The 24,295-nt window shown below is 39.7% G+C and overlaps 1 protein-coding gene across 11 annotated transcripts in view; it reads right to left on the bottom strand.

Moving 5' to 3' along the window:
- The window catches only part of LOC120315523 (acanthoscurrin-2-like), a 30,196-nt gene continuing 5,901 nt past the window's right edge, over positions 1-24,295 (bottom strand). The window contains exons 5-21 of one of the 11 annotated variants that reach the window (XM_039360002.1): positions 22,748-22,792; positions 20,887-20,931; positions 18,416-18,463; positions 14,888-14,932; positions 13,337-13,369; positions 12,533-12,565; positions 11,921-11,953; positions 10,265-10,297; positions 7,205-7,234; positions 6,813-6,836; positions 5,517-5,549; positions 4,783-4,812; positions 3,362-3,394; positions 2,243-2,275; positions 1,913-1,939; positions 1,041-1,073; positions 1-285 (exon numbers count right to left, since the gene is read on the bottom strand). In XM_039360002.1, the coding sequence (XP_039215936.1) occupies positions 277-285; positions 1,041-1,073; positions 1,913-1,939; positions 2,243-2,275; positions 3,362-3,394; positions 4,783-4,812; positions 5,517-5,549; positions 6,813-6,836; positions 7,205-7,234; positions 10,265-10,297; positions 11,921-11,953; positions 12,533-12,565; positions 13,337-13,369; positions 14,888-14,932; positions 18,416-18,463; positions 20,887-20,931; positions 22,748-22,792 (567 nt within the window). In that variant the 3' untranslated portion in view covers positions 1-276. The remainder of the gene's footprint in view (positions 286-1,040; positions 1,074-1,912; positions 1,940-2,242; positions 2,276-3,361; positions 3,395-4,782; positions 4,813-5,516; positions 5,550-6,812; positions 6,837-7,204; positions 7,235-10,264; positions 10,298-11,920; positions 11,954-12,532; positions 12,566-13,336; positions 13,370-14,887; positions 14,933-18,415; positions 18,464-20,886; positions 20,932-22,747; positions 22,793-24,295) is intronic. The other 10 variants (XM_039360027.1, XM_039360019.1, XM_039360011.1 and 7 more) reach the window with 10 other exon arrangements.

Below are 24,295 nucleotides of genomic sequence, written 5' to 3'. Positions count from 1 at the left end.
TGTTTGTGCAATTGGGATTTATTTCTTTTTATTTTCACAAAGGTTTTTTTCCACACCAAGGACAACAAACTATTCTATTACAGGAAACAAATTAAAATCAAGCTATATCTAGTGCCCCCATCACCATCAAGCGCTGAGTAGGCTGGATCATTGGATGTCCTTGAGCAGAACAGTCTGGTTCATTTTGCAGGTACATGGAAAGCTGTTGGACCTTTGCCAGCATATTCATTTATTTCCATAATTTCTGTAATTTCCGTCATTTTCCTTATTTGAGTATCAGCCTCTCTTTTGTGTTTCAGGTAGAAATGAAATGAGAGAAGGGGAAAGAATTATTAAATGAAACTTTGGAAAAGACCATTGTCTTATAGGAGAACTGTGCTGTGGTCACCAATGTAGGAAGACAGCAACCCTCCCCCCCCCAAGTTAAACATTTCTTTGTTTGGCAATTGCTGCTTAACAAATTTGGCTGGTCAAATTATTATATGCAGGTTTTGTTTTTAAAATTTATTCAGTTTTCTGACAATTTTTTTAGGAGTTGGCTTAAAGAATGTGAGCTCACCAGAAAACAGGTGGACAACTGGTGGCCTTCCAGATATGGAACGCTCATCAACCTCTAAGAATATGGCCAGTAAGCAGGAAGAGAGATTGCATCTAAGATATTTGGAAAGTATTTTTATTACACTAATGGTCCCATTCTGGGAGGACAAGAAAAGCCAGGTTGGGGAAAGATTATCCTGAAGAAATTTCATTGATGTGGTTGCCAAGAGTTGATATAAATTTTATGGCACATATGAATGAATGAATGAATGAATGAATGAATGAATGAATCTGCTTATTTTTAATGGTGGCAGAAGATCTATTGTGAAGATTTAAAAGCCATGTTATTTAGACCTGCTCAGGGGTTCAGAACCCAAGAGACCTGAGCAAAAGGTGGCCCACAGATGCTTTTGGTGAAGGAGCAAGAAGGATAAAATGGGTGCATGTTCAGGTGGAAGAAGGATAGAGAAAGGAATGGCAGAAAATAAATAAAAGCTATTTACCATCTCTCCTTCTCCATCGGCGTCATTCATGCCCTAAAAGGGAAACAATTTTTTTTCTTTCTAATCTGATATGATAACACCTGTGACTTCTCCAGCTATGCCATCACTATTACCACCTTCCATATACCATATATCAGTTCCTTCAGTGTCCAGATTAAAAAAATATGTCTAAATTTGCACAACATGGAGTGAAACGAGCCAAAACGCTGCACATATAAATCAGTCATGATCATTAAAGAAAGAAACAACTAGAGAAAAAGCTGCTGTATGCAAATGGCTCCCTTCCTTGAGAGGATTCAGAAAAGGCCTTCCGAGCACATGTCAGAAAATGAAGTGGGATTGCAGCAGGAACCACTTTTCTCTGAATACAGCCGCTAGCTGCATTTTGTTGGCTAAAGGATTTTCAAAACAATGAGAACCGAGCAGTGACTAAAGACTTCCTTTCCCTGGTATACCTGGGATGTCTTCATTATGGAAAACTGCTTTGCAATTCAGCTTCACTAGACCCTCTCTCTCACACAACCTCCTCCACATCCTTGTACTCCAAGTTAGAAAATGAAAAGATAGTCACGGTTGAATTTGTGAATATGCTCTGGGATCTCTGGAGATAGTTTGGGGCAGGGGTAGGCAACCTTGGCTCTTTTATGACTCGTGGACTTCAACTCCCAGAATTCCTGAGCCAGCCATGCTGAGGGGAAAGGGAGAGGTTGCCATGCTGGCTCAGGAATTCTGGGAGTTGAAGTCCATGAGTCATAAAAGAACCAAAGTTGTCTACCCCTGGTTTGGGGGAAGGAAGAAGAAGAATACATCTTCAGGTGGAAAAAGAATAGGATGAAAGGAATGGAAGAAAATTAAAAAAAAAAGAATCTTACCTGCATTCCACCACCGCCATGCATGCCCTAAAAGGAAAACAAAATGTAACTATTCTACTCTGATATGATAAAACCATGACTTCTCCATGCAATTGGCTCAGTCCACAAGAAAAACCTTCACCCCACCTTTGCTGATGGATCTATTTCAAGAGGTCAGTTATTGGAAATAAAGAGTAAAAATGGGTCAGTATTTTGACCCTGCCTGCTGTGAATACGTTCTATGCACAACGAAGATCCTTTCTGTGAGGGAGGAAGAAGGATGAAAGGGATACTTGTTCAGGTGGAAGAAGAATATTCAGGAATGGCAGCAAATAAATAGAAGCTACTTACCCACGTTCCGCTTCCACCACCGCCATGCATGCCCTAAAAGGAAAGCAAACATTAACCCTTCTACTCTGATATGAGAACAACCACGGCTTCTCCGATTAAGCCATCACTACCATCTTCCATATCTTGTATATAAATTCCTTCAGTTCCAGATTAAAAAAAATATGTCTAATTTCAGAAATATGGAGTGAAAGGATCCAAAAGATACACGTGTACATAAGTCATGATCTTTCAGGAGAAAAACAACCATAGAGAAAAACTGTGATTGTCCCCTCCTCTGTGTAAAAGTAATCACTTAAGAGGATTCAGAAAAGGCCTTCCGAGTACATACAACAAAATTGTATTTACTAGTTTGTCTTTCTATCAAGATGTAAAAAAGAGGTTGAGACTCTAGAAAGAGTACAGAGAAGAGCAACAAAGATGATTAGGGGACTGGAGGCTAAAACATAAGGAACGGTTGCTGTAATTGGGTATGTCTAGTTTAAGGAAGAGAAGGACGAGGGGGGACATGACAGCAGAGTATCAATATCTCAGGGGTTGCCACAAAGAAGAGGCAGTCAAGCTATTATCCAAAGCACATACCACAAAATTTAAAGACCACTTTTCTCTGAATACACCAGCTGCATTTGGTTGGGTAAAAGCTGCCTTTGACTACAGGAGATAGCCAGGGATGAGAAAGTGGGAGTGAAGACTTCCTTTCTCTAGTATACCTGGGACATCCTCATTTTGGAAAGATGCTTTCTGAGTCATCTTCACTAAGCTCCTCTCTCTTCTGCCCCTCCCTCTCCTCCCCCTCCTTCTTCTCCAAGTCAGTTAGAAAATGAAAAGATTGTCACCATTGTATATACAGATTTTTCTGTCCATCAGGGTCTCCAATATATGATTTTCCATGCAGCTCCTCAGTCTCCAGATGGAATAGTAGTTTGGGGATCTATTTTTAACACTCAGTTATTAGAAAGGAAGGTTAAAAAAAAAAAAGACCGAACGTTTTGGCTCCTCCTGTTGTGAATATGCTCTGGGGTCTCTGGAGATGTTTGGGGGGAAGAAGGATATAGAGGTAGATCTTCAGAGGAAAAAGAATATGACAAAAGAATTAGAAGAAAATAAACTAAAGCTACTTACCGGCATTCCATCTCCACCACCGCCATTCGCGGCCTAAAAGGAAATCAAAAGGTAGATGTTCTACTCTGATATAAGAACGCTATGACTTCTCCAAACATGCCATCATACCATCATTAGTGTCTCATATATGAATTCCTTCAGGCAAAATATTATGCGTTGTTTGACACAACATGGAGTGAAAGGGCCCAAAAAGTTGTATGTGTACTTTTTTTTTAGATTTATAGATTAGTACTTAAATTGATTACTGAAAAAACAGGACAATTAATATACATAGATTTTGGTATTAAAGTTTTCCCAGGAACCTTGCACAATGTGATTACTTTGAATATATGAACTTGTGTAAACATCAGTTATCTAATCAAGTCAAGGACAAGATTACCCGCTGCTTTGACACAACACCCTAAATGTGAATAGGTCATTATTGTTATTCCATGGGTTGTTAACTTGTGTGAATGTGAGCTACTTCTTCTGCTTAGCGTTTAATATATTAAGGAACTTGCAGAAAGACAGTTAGACTAATAGCCAGAATAATTGTGTTTTATGTGTTCTGTAACGTGAAATAACTCACTAGGTTACAAAGATAGACATTTATTTTATTAAATATTTTGGCTGTCTTGAAAAACCAGCCTTTCTGGATTGTGCAAAATTTCTAGGCGAAATAAACTCTGAAAAAGGAAGTGAGGAAATCCATTTTACAAGCAAAACTGTTTTGGATGGGAAGAACATTTAGATCATGGAGATGAGTCATGAGCATTAAGGAGAAAAACCACCAATTGGAACAAAACTGTGCATTGGACCTTCTTTTAGGTATAAGGGTCCCTTGGGGCAGGGGTCTCTCAGCCAGCTTTGCTGAGAATTCTGGGACTCGAAGTCCCAAGTCTTAAAGTTGCCAAGGTTGAGGACCCCTGCCTTTGGGGATTCAGAAGAGGTCTTCCTCACACTTAGAAACAAAGGAAGTCAGATTGTGTTAGGGCTATATTTCTATGAATAAAGCCAAACTATTTCATTGGGTATAAGGTTTAGCAACCAACAAGAACCCAGTAGTGAGTAAGGGCTTGCTTTGCCTATTATACACGGGACATTCTGATCATGGGAGGCAACTTATCGTCATTCCACCTCCTGGCATGGTCTAAAAGGGGAACAAAAGGTAAGTGTTCAGCTCTGATATAATAACACCCCTGACTTCTTCAACTACGCCATCAGTACAATCTTTGGTGTCTCTATATGAATTCCTTTATTCTACAGATAAAACATAAATGTACTTTAATACAACCTTGCACATTCAGACAATGAAAATATCAATTCCTGCTGAGATTACCTTCTGAGAATTGAAGTAAGCACAACAACAAAGCGGGGTACTTGTTTAGCTGGAAGAAGAATATGAAGAAAGGGATGGCCGAAAATAAATAAAAGCTACTTACCATCCCTCCACGTCCGTTCCCCTGCGTGCCCTAAAAGGGAAACAAATGGGAACCGTTCCAAATGGATATAATAACACCCACGTCTTGTCCGACCGTGTCTTGTCCAATCAGGCCTTCAATGCCACCTTCCATATCTTGTCTATGAATTCATGCAGTGTCGTGATTAAAAAGAAATACATCTCATTTCACATAATGTGGAGTGAAAGGAGCTAAGAAGACGCATATATTCATTCTGTTGTTCAGCCATGCCATAAAGGAAGAAAGTTCCACTAGAGAAAGAGCTATGCTTTGCTCCTTGCTGCAGAAAGAAGAATTCCTTGAGATGATTCAGAAAAGGTTTTCTGAGTTCATAGCACAAAATGAATTGGGATGGCTTTATGGCTCTCTTTTCTCTGAACAAGACAGCTGCATTTGTCTGGCTAAAGGATTTAGCAAGCAATGTGAATCCAACAGAGAGAAGAGATTTCTTTTGCCTGGTATATCTGGGACAGCCTTAGTATCTCTCTCCCTGTCCCTCTCTCTCTCTCTTTCCTCCCCCCTCCCTCTCCCCCCCTCTCTCTTTCCTCTGCCCCCCCTCTCTTTTTCTCTCTCTCTCTCCCCTCCTGCTGTGATTATTCCCCTGGCACTCTTGAAATGCTTTTGTTGAAAGAGGGGAAAGGATATAAGAGACACTTCTTCAGATGGAAGAAGAATATGAAGAAAGGAACGGCAGCAAATAAATAGAAGCTACTTACCCATGTTCCGCTTCCACCACCGCCATGCATGCCCTAAAAGGAAAGCAAACATTAACCCTTCTACTCTGATATGAGAACAACCACGGCTTCTCCGATTAAGCCATCACTACCATCTTCCATATCTTGTATATAAATTCCTTCAGTTCCAGATTAAAAACGATGTCTAATTTCAGAAATATGGAGTGAAAGGACCCAAAAGACACACGTGTACATAAGTCATGATCTTTCAGGAGAAAAACAACCATAGAGAAAAACTGTGCATTGTCCCCTCCTCTGTGTAAAAAAGATCACTTAAGAGGGTTCAGAAAAAGCTTTCCGAGCACATACAACAAAATTGTATATACTAGTTTGTCTCTCCATCAAGATGTAAAAAAGATGTTGAGACTCTAGAAAGAGTACAGAGAAGAGCAAGAAAGATGATTAGGGGACTGGAGGCTAAAGCATATAAGGAATGGCTGCTGGAATTGGGTATGTCTAGTCTGATGAAGAGAAGGACAAGGGGAGACATGATAGCAGTGTTCCAATATCTCAGGGGCTGCCCCAAAGAAGAGGGAGTCAAGCTATTCTCCAAAGTGCCAGAAGGCAGGACAAGAAGCAACAGATGGAAACTAACCAAGGAGAGAAGCAACCTAGAACTAAGGAGAAACTTCCTGACAGAACAATTAACCAGTGGAACAACCTGCCTCCAGAAGCGGTGAATGCTCCAACACTGGAAGTTTTTAAGAAGAGACTGGACAGCCATTTGTCCAAAATGGTATAGGGTTTCCTGCCTGAGCAGGGGGTTGGACTAGATGACCTCCAAGGTCCCTTCCAACTTTATTATTATTATTATTATTATTATTATTATTATTATTACTACTACTACTACTACTACTACTACTACTACTACTACTACTATTATTATTATTATTATTATTATTATCTCCTCTACATGTTGTCTCATGCAGCTGCTCGGTCTACAGAGGGAGCCTTCTCTCTCTCTCTCTCTCTCTCTCTCTCTCTCTCTCTCACACACACACACACACACACACACACTCATGCACACACACACACACACACACACACACACACACACACACACACACCACTTGCATGAGGGATTTATTTTTAATTGCCATATATTGGAAAGGGAGGTACAAGCAAGCCAAGTGTTTTTGCTCCGCCTACTGTGATTATTCTCCTGACACTCTTGAGATGCTTTTGTTGAAGGAGGGGAAAGGATATAAGAGACACTTCTTCAGATGGAAGAAGAATATGAAAGAAAGGAACGGCAGCAAATAAATAGAAGCTACTTACTGTCATTCCACCTCCGGGCATGGGCTAAAAGGGGAACAAGAGGTATATGTTCAACTCTGATATAATTACACCTTGACTTCTTCAACTACGCCATCATCACAATCTTTGGTGTCTCCTATAGGAATTCCTTTATTCTACAGATAAAAAATATATGTACTTTCACACAACCCAGAGTGAAAGCAGCGAAAAATGCAAAGATATGTTAAACTGCTCTGAGAGATATTTTCTTTCCTCTTTTCACTATTCTTACACATTCACACAATGAAAATATCAATTCTTGCTGAGATTATCCTGGAGAATTGAAGTAAGCACAACAACAAAGTGGGGTACTTGTTTAGGTTGAAGAAGAATATGAAGAAAGGTATGGCCAAAAATAAATAAAAGCTACTTACCATCATTCCACCTCCCTGCCCCTGTGTGCCCTAAACGGGAAACAAATGAGTGAAAGCAGACAAAAAGGCAGAGATATGTTAAACTGCTCTGAGAGATATTTTCCTTCCTCTTTTCAATATTCTTTCACATTCACATAATGAAAATATCAACACAGAAACATGTTTGCATTGAATTTTTGTTTGTATTAGATTTATAGACTAACAGAGAAGTTGGTTGTCAAGAAAATAGAATCTTTAATAGGCATAATTGTTCAGTTTAAAGCTCTTCCAGAAAACTTCCAGAATGTAATCACATCTTACATATGAACCTGTGATCATGTTAGCTGTCTAACCAGGTCAAGGACAAGCCTACCCGCTTTTTTGACACAACACCCTAAATGTGCATAGTGTACATTTTCCTTATTCTTCTTTTGTAAATTGTCCTATGGAGAAGTATGCCAAAGATGTTGAGACTCTAGAAAGAGTACAGAGAAGAGCAAGAAAGATGATTAGGGGACTGGAGGCTAAAACATATAAGGAACGGTTGCTAGAATTGGGTATGTCTAGTTTAACGAAGAGAAGGACAAGGGGGGACATGATAGCAGTATTCCAATATCTCAGGGGCTGCCATAAAGAAGAGGGAATTAAGCTATTTTCCAAAGCACCTGAAGGCAGGACAAGAAGCAACGGGTGGAAATTAATCAAGGAGAGAAGCAACCTAGAACTAAGGAGAAATTTCCTGAAAGTGAGGACAATTAATCAGTGGAACAGCCTGCCTCCAGAAGCAGTAAATGCTCCAACACTGGAAGTTTTTAAGAAGAGACTGGACAGCCATTTGTCCGAAATGGTGTAGGGTTTCCTGCCTGAGCAGGGGGTTGGACTAGATGACTTCCAAGGTCTCTTCCAACTTTACTACTATTATTAATACTATTTGAACGTGTGCTGTCTGCTTACCATTTAATATATTACAAAACCTACAGAAAGATGGTTAGGCTAACAGCCAGAAAAGCTTTGTTACATATGCTTTCTAACACTACATAGTAGACTAGGTTACCATGATTTTTTACCTTATTAAATACCTATTGAAAAAAATATTGCTTTCTGAATTCCACAAAATTTACAGTTGCAATAAATTGCCAGAAAAGGAAATCCATCTTAAAAGCAAAATTAAGTGTTAGGAAGAACATTTCAATCCTGTAGATCAGTCAACGCCAGTAGAGAGAAAAATAAATGCATTTGCCACTCATCTGTGAGAAAATGGTGGCTTGAGAGGATTCAGAAAAGGCTTTCCTCACGTTTACCAAAAAATGAAGTTGGATTGTTAGGGGGCCGCTTTTTTCCTGAACACAGAAACTGTATTTGATTGGGTAAAAGATTTAGCAAGCTAAGAGAACTGAAGAGTGAGTGAAGATTTCTTTTACACATTATACCTTGGACATCTTCATCATGGAGAGATGCTTTCCAATTCATCTTCACTAGACCATTTCTTTCATCTGACCTCTACTTCCACTTACTTCGTATAATTCAGAAGGAAAGGAAGGTAAAAGTGGGCCAAACGTTTTGGCCTTTCCTGCTGAGATTATACTATGGAGAATTGAAGTAAGCACAACAATCAAATGAATGCTTGTTTAGGTGGAAGAAGAGTATGAAGAAAGGGATGGCCAAAAATAAATCAAAGCTATTTGCCACCATTCCATCTTCAGAGTTGCCCTAAAAGGGAAACAAACGGGAACCGTTCTAACTGAATATGATAACACCCATGTCTTCTTCAGCTGTGCCATCACTATCACCTTCCATATTTCGAAAATGAATTCATTCAGTGTCCAGATTAAAAAAAAAAAAACCTAATTTCACATAACATGGAGTGAAAGGATCAAAAAAGATACATATATTCATTGTGTTGATCAACCATGCCATAAAGAAAGAAACCACTAGAGAAAAAGTTGTGCATTGTCCTCTCGGGCATGAAAAAATAATAATACTTTGAGAAGATTCGAAAAAGGTCTTCCATGCACATAACACAAAATCAAGTTGGGTTGCTTTATGGGTCTCTTTTCTCTGAACAAGACAGCTACATTTGGCTGGCTAAAGAGTTTAGCAGGCAATGAGAAACCAGGAGACTTCCTTTGACTAGTATATATCCTCAACCTGGAAAGGTATTTCCCATTTCAGCTTTACTACAGCCTCTCTCTTATGCCACCTCCATATCCACCACTTCCTTCTATTCCAGGTAAGTTAGGAAATGAAAAGATGGTCATGGTTGTAGATATCAGTTTGTCTCTTCATCAAGATCTCCTCTGCATCTCCTCAGCAGAGGAGATCTTGATGAAGAGACAAACTGATATGTACAACCAGGACCATCTTTCTCATGCAATTTTTCAGGGAGTCTCCACCCCCACTTGGCTGAGGGATCTATTTTCAATTGTCAGATATTGGAAAGGAAGGTAGAAACAGACCAAATATTTTGTGATTATTCTCTGGGCACTGTTGAGATGCTTTTGGTGAAGGGGAGAAATGTATAGAAGTACTTCTTCACAGGGGAGAAGAATGTGAAGAAAGGAATGGCAGAGAATAAATAAAAGCTACTTATCGCCATTCCACCACTGGGCATGCCCTAAAAGGGAAACAAAAGATAACTATTTTATTCTTCTATAATGTCACCCATGATTTTTTCCAACTATGCTATCACTAACATCTTTAGTGTCCCACATAGGCCAAATGTTTTGGCTCTGCCTTCTGTGATTTTTCTCCAGGCACCCTTGAGACGTGTTTCATGAAGGAGAGAAAAAGATATGAGAAGGACTTTTTCAGATGAAAGAAAAATATGAAAAAAAAACAATGGCAGAAAATAAACAAAAGTTATTTACTGTCATTCCACCTCCTTGCATGCCCTAAAAGGGAAACAAAATGTAATTGTTCTACTCTAATAAGACCCATGACTTTGGCGCTATTTGTTGTAGTTATTCTCTGGGAATCTGGAGATGCTTTAACGTGTGAGGAATAAGGATAGAAGGGGTGCAGGTTCAGCTGGAAAAAGAATATGAAGAAAGGAATAGCAAGTAATAAACAAAAGCTACTAACCATGCTTCCATGTCTATCACCTCCATACGTGCCCTACAAAGGAAACAAAATGTAACCATTTTAATTTGATATGTTATCCCCCATGAATTCTCCAATTATGCCATCATTATGATCTTTGGTGTCTTGTACATGAATTCCGCCATTCTCCAGATAAAAAAAATATGGGTCTTTTAACACAACATGAAAGAATCCAAAATGACACACCTGTGGTAAACCGTTCTGAGAGACTTTTTCTTTTCCTAATTTCAGTATTCTTCCACATTCACACAGTCAAAACATCCACACCAAAATATGCTTGAATTGAATTTTTGCTTGTATTAGAATTGTAGTTTAAGGCATGAGTTGATTACTGGGTTGACTAATAAACATAGCTCTAAGGATTAAAGATCCATGTGAGTGGAGATGCACACATGCCCCGGCCCACCACTTGCATGGCTTGGTTCCAAGTAGGCCACAGCCCATTATTGGGCCACGGACCAGGGATTGGGAACCCCTGCTATAAACCAGCTGTGACCATTAGGAATTGAAACCAACAATAGAGACAAAATTGTGTATTTGCCAGACATCTATATATAAAGGATTACTTGAGAGGATTCAAAAAAGATTTTCCTCATGCTTACTAAAAAATTATGCCAGTTTGTGTTAGGGCCCACTTTTGTCTGAACAAAGCAGTTGCTTTTGGTTGGGTACACGAGTAAGGAAACAATGAGAACCCAGCAGTGAGTAAGGGCATCCTTTGTGTTTTATATTTGGGACATCTTCATAATGGTAAGCTTCACTAGAGGCTTGATCTTCTGCCACCTCAATCTCTTCCGCCTCCTTCTACTCCAAGTTGGAAAATGAAATGATAGTCAGAGCTCTATATACAGATTTGCCGGTCCATCTAGATCTGCTCAACATAGAACTGCTCTGTACACAGGGAAATAGTAACTCAACCTGACTGTTGGATCTATTTTAAAGGGGTCAGTTATTGGAAATGGGATTGCTTTATGGACCTCATCTCTTAACAAAGCAGCTGCATTTGTTTGGCTACAGGATTTAGCAAGCTATGAGAAACCATAGTGAGTAAAGACTTACTTTGCCTAGTATAACTGGAACATTCTCATCCTGCAAAGCTATGTGGGAAGTCAGCCCCCCAGAGAAGGAACTATTAAAAGGGCAGGAAAATATATTTCCTCAAAGGATCTTAAGGAGGCAGAAAGGCATGCCCAGTTTTTCTTGATAGCCCCAGGTCTCCCTCCCCCAAGCAGAAACCAGCTCTGTAGAAATGCAGATGGAGGCCCCAGCTAGAAGATCAAGATGACAAAGACACCTAAAATCTACATACCCCACCCAAACTCTAAGACAGGACATAATAGGATTCACACAGAGATACCAAAGGGCACACTCAGATTCAGGTCAAAGTTCACGCACAGGAAGCAAATCCAAACAAAAGGCTCCAGAGGGTATAAAAACCCACTCCCCACATGTGCTCAGCCCCTTTTCTCTCTCTCTCTCTTTTCTGCCAGAGCCATCTTTCTGTCTGGTTCTCCTCTTCAATAAACTACAACCTTCTTTCTAAAGCAGTCGCCATGTTGTTTATCCCCAGCTTGGACTGAACCATGATGAAGACTTTTCTTCCAACAGAATAGCAAATAATAAACAAAAGCTACTAACCATACTTCCATGTCTACCACCTCCATACGTGCCCTACAAGGGAAACAAAATGTAACCATTTTAATTTGATATGCTATCCCCCATGAATTCTCCAATTATGCCATCATTACGATCTTTGGCATCTTGTACATGAATTCCGCCATTCTCCAGATAAAAAATATGGGTTTTTTAACACAACATGCAATGAAAGAATCCAAAATGACACTTGTGGTAAACCATTCTGAGAGACTTTTTCTTTTCCTAATTTCAGTATTCTTCCACATTCACACAATCAAAACATCCACACCAAAATATGCTTGAATTGAATTTTTGCTTGTATTAGAATTGTAGTTTAAGGCATGAGTTGACTAATAAACATAGTTGATTAGTTTATTAGTCAACATGAGTTGACTAATAAACATAGCTCTAAGGATTAAAGATCCATGTGAGTGGAGATGATCACATGCCCTGGCCCACCACTTGCATGGCTTGGTTCCAAGTAGGCCACAGCCCATTATTGGGCCACGGACCAGGGATTGGGAACCCCTGCTATAAACAAGCTGTGACCATTAGGGATTGAAACCAACAATGGAGACAAAACAAAATAGCAAATAATAAACAAAAGCTACTAACCATACTTCCATGTCTATCACCTCCATACGTGCCCTACAAGGGAAACAAAATGTAACCATTTTAATTTGGTATTAGAATTATAGTTCAAGGCATGAGTTGATTACTGGGTTGACTAATAAACATAGCTCTAAGGATTAAAGATCCACGTGAGTGGAGCTGCACACATGCCCCGGCTCACCACTTGCATGGCTTGATTCCAAGTAGGCACCTTTTTTGGATGGAACCTTGTAGGTTAGGCAAGGCGGGTTGTATGACGTGTGTGAGTTCCAGCACCTTTTTTCTTTCTTTACAAAAAAAGCACTGATCTTGTAGATCACTAATGAACATTGAGAAAAGTGACAACTAGAGAAAAAAAAATGACAACCCAGTAGTAAGGACTTCCTTTGGGTATTATACCTGGTCATGGAAAGCTGCTATCCAATTCAGCTTCACTAGACTCTCTCTTTTCCCACTTCTACCTCCTCCACCATCTTCTATTCCAGGTAAGTTACAAAATGAAAAGATGGTCATGTTTGTATATACAGATTGTCTGTCCATAAAGATGTCCTCTACATTGATTCCCAGGCAGCTCTTTAGTCCACAAGGGGGATATTCCTCCACCTTGCCTGCTGGAATTATTTGTTTAAGAGATCAGTTATTGTAAATGAGGATAAAAATGGGCCAAATATTTTGGCCCTACCTTCTATGATTATACTCTGGGTACTCTGGAGCTTCTTTTGGTGAAGCAGGATAAGGGAGGCATTTGTTTAGATGGGTGACAGATATGAAGAAGAGAATGGCAGAAAATTAATAAAAGCAACTTGCCATATTTCCATTTCCAGCACCATTATTCATATACTAAAACAGAAGCAAAAGATAATTGTTTTATTCTGATATAATAACCTCTAGCAGTGCCATGCATACCCTAAAAGGGGAATACAAATTTTTAATCTGATATGATACCATCCTTGACTTCTGTTACTAAGCCATCACTACAATTATTTGTATCTCATATATCCGTTCCTTCAGGGTCCAGATTAAGAAATAGTGTCACAGTTCTGGGACACAGTAATTTGATATGTTATCCCCCATGAATTCTCCAATTATGCCATCATTACGATCTTTGATGTCTTGAATATGAATTCCGTCATTCTCCAGACAAAAAATATGGGTTGTTTAACACAACATGAAATGAAAGAATCAAAAATGATTCACCTGTGGTAAAGTGTTCTAAGAGACTTTTTCTTTCTTCATTTTAGTATTCTTTCACATTCACACAATCCACATAGAAATATGCTTGCACTGAATTTTGCTTGTATTAAATTTATAGACTAAGGCATGAGTTGGTTACTGAGTTGATTAATATACATAGTTCTTGGTATTAAAGTCTTCCATGAATCATCCACAATGTGATCAAATTTGGACTTGGGGACATATTATCTAACTAAGTCAAGGAAAAGCTTGCCCATAGGTTTCACACAACCCCCCAAATCTGAATATTTTTCATTTTCCCTGGGTTTTTTTTAATTGTTCTATGGATCATCACCTTGTGTGAGTGTGAGCTATTTGATGTGCTTGCTATTCAATATATTATGGAAACTGCAGAAATGTGGTTAGATTAATAGCCAGAGTAGCTGTGTTGTGTGTACTGTGTAACATGGTGATAAACTAAGTTTGCAAGATAGACTTTTATTTTAAAGTACGGTAATAATGGTTGTATATACAGATTTATCTGTCCATCAGCATTTTCCAAACATGATTTTCCATGGAGGTATTTAACAAGCTGGTCTCTGAATCCCAGAGAAGAATCTCATCTAATTTCTAGTAGATTTTCATCTCAATTTCAGATCTGTAGTAATAAGAAAAAGACTCCAAAGGGACCTAGGCCATCTTATGTCCTAATGCATATCCTCATATAGACATCATACTATGGCAATTGTGGAATTCAAGAAAAAATATTATTTTGGAGAGTCACAAGAAATATTCAAACTGAAATGGGATGATGTCAAAAAATGAGTTGCAAGCATTGATATGCTGAATAGCTTGAAAACCTGATTGGGTTTACTCCTCCCTCTCTGTGATCATCTAATCAATGTGGGGGGGGGGGTCACTCTTACTTTTTTTTCCAAGCCCTCTGTTTCCAATGTTTAAAACATGATTTTCCAACCATCCTCAATGGCTAACTTCTCCAAGGTTATGTCTCTCTACAAACCCATCTTATACACCTTGCTCACAATATTGAAGATCCTATAGGAATTGCTCCTGGAATATGAGAAGATGCTTATGGGAAGTGTTAAAAGGGTAGCTGTGTTTATGTACACAGAGAATATCAGAGAAGATAAGGAAATGAAAGACATTAAATACATATCGACTTACCCTCGGTCTATTTGGCCTTCTACCTTGCTTTCTGTTCCTTGAATTCTTCAAGAAGAAGAAAAAAGACATCCTGGATTATAGATGTTTTTGAAATTCTGTTGTGACAATTACTGCTTCTATGGGTCATACCTGGTCTCTGCAGTTCATTCAGGTGAAATGAGGTTCTTTCAGGCCCACGGAGGGTATTAATTTGATTTGATCTGATTTGATTAATTATGTTACCAGCTAACTCCAACAATGAAACCAACAACATAAAACATTGTACAATATTTACAAGAGAGTAAAATATGTGAAACGTGAGACATGACCAAAGCAGTTAAAGCCATGCCAACCTCTAGGGGAAAAAAAACACAGACATCAGGGAGAAATATGTGTTATTTTACAGAAAATGGAGTGAAAGGAGCTAAAAAGATGCATATTTGCATAATGTAGATCAGTCATGACTATTTAAGAGAGAAATAACCAGTAGGAGAAAAGCTGTGAATTGGCCCCTCTTCTAGGCAATAAAGTTCACTCAGGGGGTTCTGAAAAGACCTTCCTCACACTTATCACAAAATGAAGTGGAATTGTGCCAGAGACCATTTTTCTCTGGACAAAGCAGCTGTGAGGGTGAAAGTTTGTTCTCCAAGCTTAAGGGTTGGTTTCCCAACACTTTGTTACTAGACTAGTGCAATGGTGGATTCAAATACCTGAACATCCGATTCTCTGTGTGGATGCAGGCCTGGGCCCCCAAGACCTACAATGGACTTCCAGAAATGACATCTCTGCATTTCCTATGGGCTGTTCTAGGCCTGGGAGGCCTCCTCCAGGCCTCTGAGGCCTAGAACAGACTTCCAGAAGTGACATCTGTGCCCTGTTCTAGGCCTGGGAGACCTCCACCAGGCCTAGAATAGACTTCTGGAAGTGACATCCACGCACTTCCGGTGGGCTGTTCTAGCCTGGGAGACCTCCTACAGGCCTCCGAGGCCTAGAATGGGCTTCCAGAATCAGCATGGGTTCAGCCGGTTCTCTGAACTCAACAAAATGTAGCTACCGGTTCTACCGAACCGATGCAAACCGGCTGAATCCTACCACTGGGCTAGTGTCAAGTGAGGGTCTTGTGATGGGCCAGGTGGGAGTCATCAGATAGAGGCTTGTGATGGGGAGGTACTTCAGGTGAGGGTTATTTGAGGGTGTGAATTATCAGTGGGTCAGGAGTGAGTCATCAGTCAGAGGCTGGTAATGGGTCTTGTGATGGGGAGATTATATTTATTTATTTATTTATTTATTTATTTATTTATGAGACTTATATACCGCTTTAAGTGCAAGCACGCTCTATTTATTTATTTATTTATTTATGGGACTTATATACCGCTTTAAATGCAAGCACTCTCTAAGCGATGTACACCACTAAGCAATGTATATATATTTACATTTCCCCCAACAATCTGGGTCCTCATTTTACCTACCTCGGAAGGATGGAAGGCTGAGTCAACCTTGAGCCGGTGAAATTTGAACCGCTGATCTGCTGAACAGAGTCAGCTAAAGTGGCCTGCAGTACTGCACTCTAACTGCTGCGCCACCTCGGCTCTATCAGGTTAGGGTCATTGGAAGTTGACTCACACCTAGTCCATCACAAGACCCTCACTTGACACTCCCACTCCTGATGCCCTTATATAAATAGATCGCTGCCACAGACATCCACTAAGCACTGCTGAAGATGTTACCTAGCCTGGTAACAAAATGTCTGGAAACCAAACATTCACACAGTCAAAATATCCATGCAGAATATTGACATACTGAATTTTGATTTTTTGCTTCTATTAGATTTATAAATTAACAAGTAAGTTAGCTGTTGAGAACAGAGGACTTTTAATAGGACTTTTAACAGGAACCTTGCACAATGTTATTGTATTTCATATATGAATGTGGGTGCATGTTAATTATCAAACCAAGTCAAGGACAAGCCTACAAGCTATATTGATACATTAACATTAAACCAGGATAGTTTTATATTGGGTGGGTTTCTTTTTTGGATTACTATTTTGTGTGAATGTGAGCTATTTGACTTCTTACCATTTAATACATTATGGAAAATGTCAAAATATGGTTAGACTAATAGCCAGAATAATTGTGTTGCATTGCTCTATAGCATGTCTAGATTACTATTTTCTTTACTAAATATTTCAGATCAATTTAAAAAATGCTTTCTTTAGGTTGGACAAAATGATCGAGTGAAATAAAGTCTTGAAAAGGAAGTTTCAAATCCATCGCATTAGAAAGCCATTGCATACAAAATCGAATCTGATGGGAAGATCTTTTGAGCCATGGACATTGGTGTTGACTATTAAGAATAGTAATCAGTAGAGAAAGGCTATGCATTGGCTCCTTCTTTAGGCAAAAATGTCCCTTGAACGAATTCAGAAAAACCATTCCTCCTATCTTTCCAAAATGAATTACGGGGCATATTTCCCTGAAGACAAAATCTTCATTTGGTTGGTTACATGATTTAGCAAGCAACGAGAACACAGCAGTCAGTAAAGGATAGCTTAGACATCCTTATTATGGAAAGCTGTTTTCCAATTCACTTTCTTCTTGTGCCTCTCTCCCATGCCTCCTCAAATTCTACCTCCTTCTACTCAAAGTAAGTTAGAAAATGGAAAGGGTTAGGGTTGCAGATATACAGTACATTTCTCTGTCCATCAAGAACTCCTTTACATGATTTTCTGTGCAATTATCGAAAGCAAACTGATCTTTGAAATACCAGAGAAGAGTCTTATGTCTTCCTCTGCTTGTTGTTTTTACAAATTTCTACTCAAATTCAGGACCCAGAAGTGACATAGGACGTCGTCTGTCCTAATGCAAGTCTTCATATTGAAATCATGCTGTGTTAATAATGGAATTCCTCTGAGGGAAACAGAGAAATCTGGAGATCCACGGGGGAAATTCACAGAGCCAATAGCAGGATGGGGGAAAATGAGCTACAATATTTGGTATTCTCCAAAGAGCTTGAAAACCTGACTGGGTTTTCCACTCCATCTCTGTGAAACTCTAGTGGATGCAGTAAAAATCTTAGCTTCTCTCTCCTGCTTTCTGTTTCCAGGACTTAAAACCTTTTCCCCTCTCTGCTTCAAGGTTGCCTCCATGATTCTCAACAAATTCATCCTTTAAGCCAAGGCTCTTCAAACTTGCCCCTTTTATGCAGTGGTGGGATTCAGCCAGATCGCACCACTTCGGCGACTAATTTTTTGTTGCCCAGGCCCAGAATGGACTTCCGGAAGCAGCATCAACACAGAGAACTGGTTGTTCACATATTTGAATCCCACCACTTCTTTTATGACTTGTGGGCTTCAACTCCCAGAATTCCTCAGCCAGCATGCCTGACTGCGGAATTCTGGGAGTTGCACAAGTCATAAAAGGGCCAAGTTTGAAGACCTCTGGTTTAAGCATCCCTAAGGTTTTTGAAATTTTTACTGGAATTTTTTCCTAGAAAACAGAAACAGAAAAGACTTCATGGAAATGGGAGACATTAAATGCATATTAACTTACCCCTTGTTTACTTGACCGTTTGCCACTTCTGTTGTCAGCACCCCCTCTCTACAAGAGAGCAAAAAAAAAAAAAAAAAGTCAAACTGGATTATAGATACCCGTATAAGTATTTTGTCATGTTTTTAGTTTGTGAGTTGGACATGCTTGAGCCACTGCAGTTTATAGAAATCAAAATGGGAATATTTAAAATTTGCAAAGGGTATTATTGTATTGTATTTTAATTTAATTTATTCAGTTTAGACATCACCCAACCCCAACAATGAAATGAACAACATTAAAAAAGAGTACAATAAGAGAATAAAAGATGAGGAAAACATGACATAGCCAAAATCAGTTAAGCTATGCCAGGGGTAGGCAACCTTGGCTCTTTTATGACTTGTGGACTTCAACTCCCAGAATTCCTGAGCCAGCATGGCTCAGCTTGGAAACCTCTCCTTTTCCCCTCAGCATGGCTGGCTCAGGAATTCTGGGAGTTGAAGTCCACTAGTTATAAAAGAGCCAAGGTTGCCTACCCCTGAGCCATGCCAAACGTTAGAAATATCCAACATCAAGGAAGCTTTAGGGCAAGTCTATTATCTAAGGTTGCTGCTGCTTTCCAAAAATTCACCACTGACAGTACCTGACAATCTATTCTAAAGGAGAAACAGAAGGAATCAGTTCCAATCAGTACCATATATGGTAATTATCACTAACTATAATTATACAGTCACTGCCATCTTCAATATTGTATACAAATGTCATATGTATCTTTCATTTCCCTTTCTTTTGACAACATAGACTGACAAGTCCCCCAAAGTGACATGTAAATAATATCATGTGTTTCAGGTGACAGTTGTGGCACAGATTCATTTTGTTCACCAACTGTGCCTTTTCCTCAACCACAATCTCCTTTAGACAGTCACTAAGTACCTGGTCACCCCAGGTCTTGAATACTTGAATGCTTATAACAGTTCATAGAGTGGCCGTCCAAATTTACAGTGGCACTGAAAAAACTGACACGATCATTTTTCACACTTAGGACCTTTGTGGCATCCCCATGGTCATGTGATCAAAATTCAGATGCTTGGCAACTGGGTTCATACTTATGACCGTTGCTGTGTCCTGAGGGTCATGTGATCACCTTTTGCACCTTTTTGGGGTTGAGCCTCCAAAGAATGGCTGTGGTTACATAAAGGAAATGAGAGACATTAAATCCATGTAGACTTCCTGCAAGCATACTAAAAAGTGCACCACCTGGTTGACCATTCTGCAAGCAGGAGAAAACAAGATCATCCTGGATTATGGATGCTTTTGAAGCTAGGTTGTCGCAGTTCATGTTTTTGACATGTGTGTGAACCTGAGCCTCTATATAATCCCCAAAAGGTCCTCTACTATAGTTTAATCAAATAAAATGGGGTGGTCCAAAATGCAGTGGCATAAGCAGAAATGGGAACTTCTAATTATATCCATGTGTCATCAATGCTCTGCAACCCATATCAAGAACTTCCTGAATTATTAAAAAAAAACATGAAATGCACAGAAGATATGATTACAAAGGGTACGATGTATGAAAATGGGTCAATTATTGGAAAGAGAGTTAAAAATAGGCCAGGTATTTTGGTTCTGCCCACTATGATTATGCCTTGGGGATTCTGGATTTGGTTTTGGTATTGGGTGATCCATATGATCACTACCATCTTCACATCTCGTATTTGACTTTCTTCATTCTCCTGTTAACTAACTTGTGTTCTTTAATACAACATTGGGGACCAAACAGATGCATGTGTATTAAGCTGTTTTGAGAGGGTTTTTTTCCTCGCTATAAATTCATCCTTTCAACATTCCTTACTTTCAAGAGAAGCTTTGGGGGGGCAGTGGTGGGATTCAGCCAGTTCGCACCAGTTCAGCAGAATTGGTAGCTATTTTTTTGTTGCCTGGGCCCAGAAAGGACTTCCGGAAGTGGCATCCACACAGAGAACTGGTTGTCCACATATCTGAATCCCACCACTTGGGGAGTGTTGCATTTCAAGAAGATGGCTGTGGTTGTGTACACAAGAAATAACAGAAAATGTAATGCAAATGAGAGGCATTAAATGCAGGGTGCATGGTGCAGGGCTTTGGTACACCAAGTAGCTAGAAAACCTAACTAGGTTTTGTCCTCCCTCCCTCCCTGTGATCATCTACTGAATGAGGCAAGAATACCTCTTACCTTCTCTATCATACTTTTTCTGCTTTCAGGTCTTAAAAACTGTTTTTGCAAAAATTCCTCTCTGCCTGATTTCTCCAAGGTCAGGTTCATGGCTCTCTACAAATTCATCCCTTCAACATTCCTTACAATATCCAAATGCCTATTAGAATTGATCCAGGATTTTCAGGAGATGCGGGGGGGGGGCGGGGGCGAGAGAGTTGAATCTCAAGAGGATGGCTGTGGTTTTGTACACAAGAAATAACAGAATATTTAATGCAAATGAGAGGCATGAGATGCGACTTACTCCAAGCATATTCATAAGTCCACCTCCTCCACCACCACCACCACCCTGCAAGAAGAAAAAAATAAGTCATGCTGGATTATGGATGCCAGATAAGGAGCATGGACATCCTGATCGTGTAAATACAAGGACATGCAAGCTGTGGTATCATTGCATAAATTGTGAAATTACTTCCTTGAGGATACATTTCACCATATCTCGGTAGATATCACCATCCACAATTGATCTCTTGCCCTCTTCCCCACATGGACATGTGTGGTGAGGTCCAACCCCTCCACTTTGCTGCTCAGTCCACAGAGGGAATCTTCACCCCAATTTGGCTGTGGCATCTATTATTAAGGGGTCAGTTATTTGAAAGAAAAATAAAAACCAAAAACTTTAGCGCATGCTCCTGTAATTATGCCCTTGTGACTCTGGAGATATTTTTGGTGTTAGGAGGAAGAAATATCAAAGAGGTGCTTGTTCAGACCAAGGAAGAACTTGAAAGAAACAAACGGCAGAATCTAAAAAAAAGCTACTTATGAACAATCCACCAGCACCACCAAAAAAGCTCTAAAAAGGAAACAAAAGGTAACTGTTCTACTCTGATAATACCCCAGATCTCAACATCCATGTGATCACTACCACCTTCCTATCTCGTATCGTCACAAAACGAGAACTCCCTGTATGCACTGAGGTATACTGTGGCATTGAATTCATGCTGATATTGGATGAATGTATTGACATATAAGTTTGTTGCTGAGATGGAGGACCTTCAATTGACTGTACCTGGGATTAAAGCCCTTTCAGGAATGTTATATGATGTGATCACATGTCATAGGTGAACATGAGTTCATGATAATTATTGAAGCAAGTGAAGGAAAAGCCTTCCTACCAAATTTGCACAACGTCCTATTCTTCAACAGTTTTCATCCAGGGGTTACTTTTCTCTGAACACAGCAGCTGCATTTGTTTAGCTACAGGATTTGACAGGCAATAAGAAACCAGCCATCGGCAAGGACTTTCTACACACATTATTCCTGGGACATCCTGATAACGGAGAGCTGCTTTCTAATCCATTTTCACATAGTCCCTCCCTCCTATGTCTCCTCCAGCTTCAGGTAGCTTAGAAAATTGAAAGGTAGTTATGGTTGCAGAAACAGATTCCTCTGTCCATCGAGATCTCTCTTACATGATTTCTTGTGCAGCTACAGGAAGAAACCCAATCTCTGAAATTCCAGAGAAGAATATCATGACCTCTTTTAATTTCTAATAAATGTTTAGCTCAAAGTCAGATTTTTACTGGTCAGAAAAAAAAACCCACCAAAACCACCTAGGCTTCCCTAATGCATATCTTCATAGAGACCTGCATAGTAGGGCAATAATGGAATCCCCTTGTGGGAAATGAGGAAGACATTATAAGTTTGCAGATCCATAGATAACTGTACATTCACCGGTCAAATGGCATGATGAGTGAAATATGGTGCAGGGCTTTGGTACACCAAGTAGCTAGAAAACCTGACTAGGTTTTCTCCTCCCTCCCTCCCTCCCTTCCTCCCTCCCTGTGGTCCTCTACTGAGTGAGGCAAGAATACCTCTTAGCTTCTCTCTCATGCTTTTTCTGCTTTCAGGTCTTAAAACTTGTTTCTGCAAAAATTCCTCTCTGCCTGATTTCTCCAAGGTGAGGTTCATGGCTCTCTACAAATTCATCCCTTCAACATTCCTTACAATATCCAAATTCCTAGTAGAATTAATCCAGGATTTTCAAGAGATGCACGGGGGGGGGGGGATGAGAGAGTTGACTCTCAAGAGGATGGCTGTGGTTTTGTACAGAAGTAACAGAAAATGTAATGCAAATGAGAGGCATTAGATGTGTGTTGACTTACTCCAAGCATATTCATAAGTCCACCTCCTCCACCACCACCACTACCCTGCAAGAAGAAAAAAATAAGTCATGCTGGATTATGGATGCCAGATAAGGAGCATGGACATCCTGATCATGTAAATTCAAGGACATGCAAGCTGTGGTATCATTGCATAAATTGTGAAATTACTTCCTGAGGACAATTCACCATATCTCAGTAGATATCACCATCCACATTTGATCTCTTCCCCTCTTCCCCACATGGACATATGTGGTGAGGTCCAACACCTCCACTTTGCTGCTCAGTCTACAGAGGGAATCTTCACCCCAATTAGGCTGTGGCATCTATTGTTAAGGGGTCAATTTGAAAGAAAAATAAAAACCAAAAACTTTAGCTTATGCTCCTGTAATTATGCCCTCCTGACTCTGGAGATACTTTTGGTGTTAGGAGGAAGAAGGATCAAAGAGGTGCTTGTTCAGACCAAGGAAGAACTTGAAAGAAACAAACGGCAGAATCTAAAAAAAAAGCTACTTATGAACAATCCACCAGCACCACCAAGAAAGCTCTAAAAGGGAAACAAAAGGTAACTGTTCTACTCTGATAATACCCCAGATTTCAGCATCCATGTGATCACTACCACCGTCCTATCTCGTATCATCACAAAATGAGAACTCCCTATATGCACTGAGATATACTGTGACATTGAATTTATGCTGATATTGGATGAATGTATTGACACATAAATTGATTGCTGAGATAGGAAGATCAAGGAAGAACAAGGAAGCACTGGAAATAATAAAGCAACAAATAACAGCTAGTCAATTGCAAAAGGCGGCCTTATTAGGAACTGCTTCCATCCTGCAACGATATCTGTAATACCATCAAATATCCACATCTGCCTATCCCAGGTCCTGGGTAAGGACTCGATAGGTAGACAAAATGCCAAATCCAGTCTGAACATCTGGCTGAATGTGCGATGATCCATAATAATAATGCAGTTATAACAGAATACCTGGGATGCAAAATCAACAAAGAAGAAAAACAAACAAACAGTGCACCAGAAAAATGGAAGGTTAGACTAGAAAATAAGATCAGCAAGTTAAGATCACATGTAAGCAAGCTAGAACAGATGAAAGAAAAGAAGCTGAAGAACAAGAAGACCAAAGAATACCTAATCAGGAAATACAACTTAGAAACAAGGAAGATCAAGGAAGCACTGGAAATAATAAAGCAACAAATAACAGCTAGTCAATTGCAAAAGGCGGCCTTACTAGGAACTCCTTCCACCCTGCAACGATATCTGTAATACCATCAAATATCCACATCTGCCTATCCCAGGTCCTGGGTAAAGACTTGATAGGTAGACAAAATGCCAAATCCATCTGGCTGACTGTGCGATGATCCATAATAATAATAATGATAAAGTTGGAAAGGATCTTGGAGGTCATCTAGTCCAGCCCCCTGCTCAGGCAGGAAACCCTATACCATTTCAGACAAATGGCTGTCCAGACTCTTCTTAAAAACTTCCAGTATTGGAGCATTCACCGCTTCTGGAGGCAGGTTGTTCCA

Source organism: Crotalus tigris, unplaced genomic scaffold, assembly GCF_016545835.1.
Source record: "Crotalus tigris isolate CLP2741 ecotype Arizona unplaced genomic scaffold, ASM1654583v1 scf7180000017576.4783729, whole genome shotgun sequence".
Taxonomy (NCBI): Eukaryota; Metazoa; Chordata; class Lepidosauria; order Squamata; family Viperidae; genus Crotalus; species Crotalus tigris.
The sequence above is the reverse complement of the archived record's forward strand: the minus strand, read 5'-3'. Positions and strand labels throughout refer to the sequence as shown.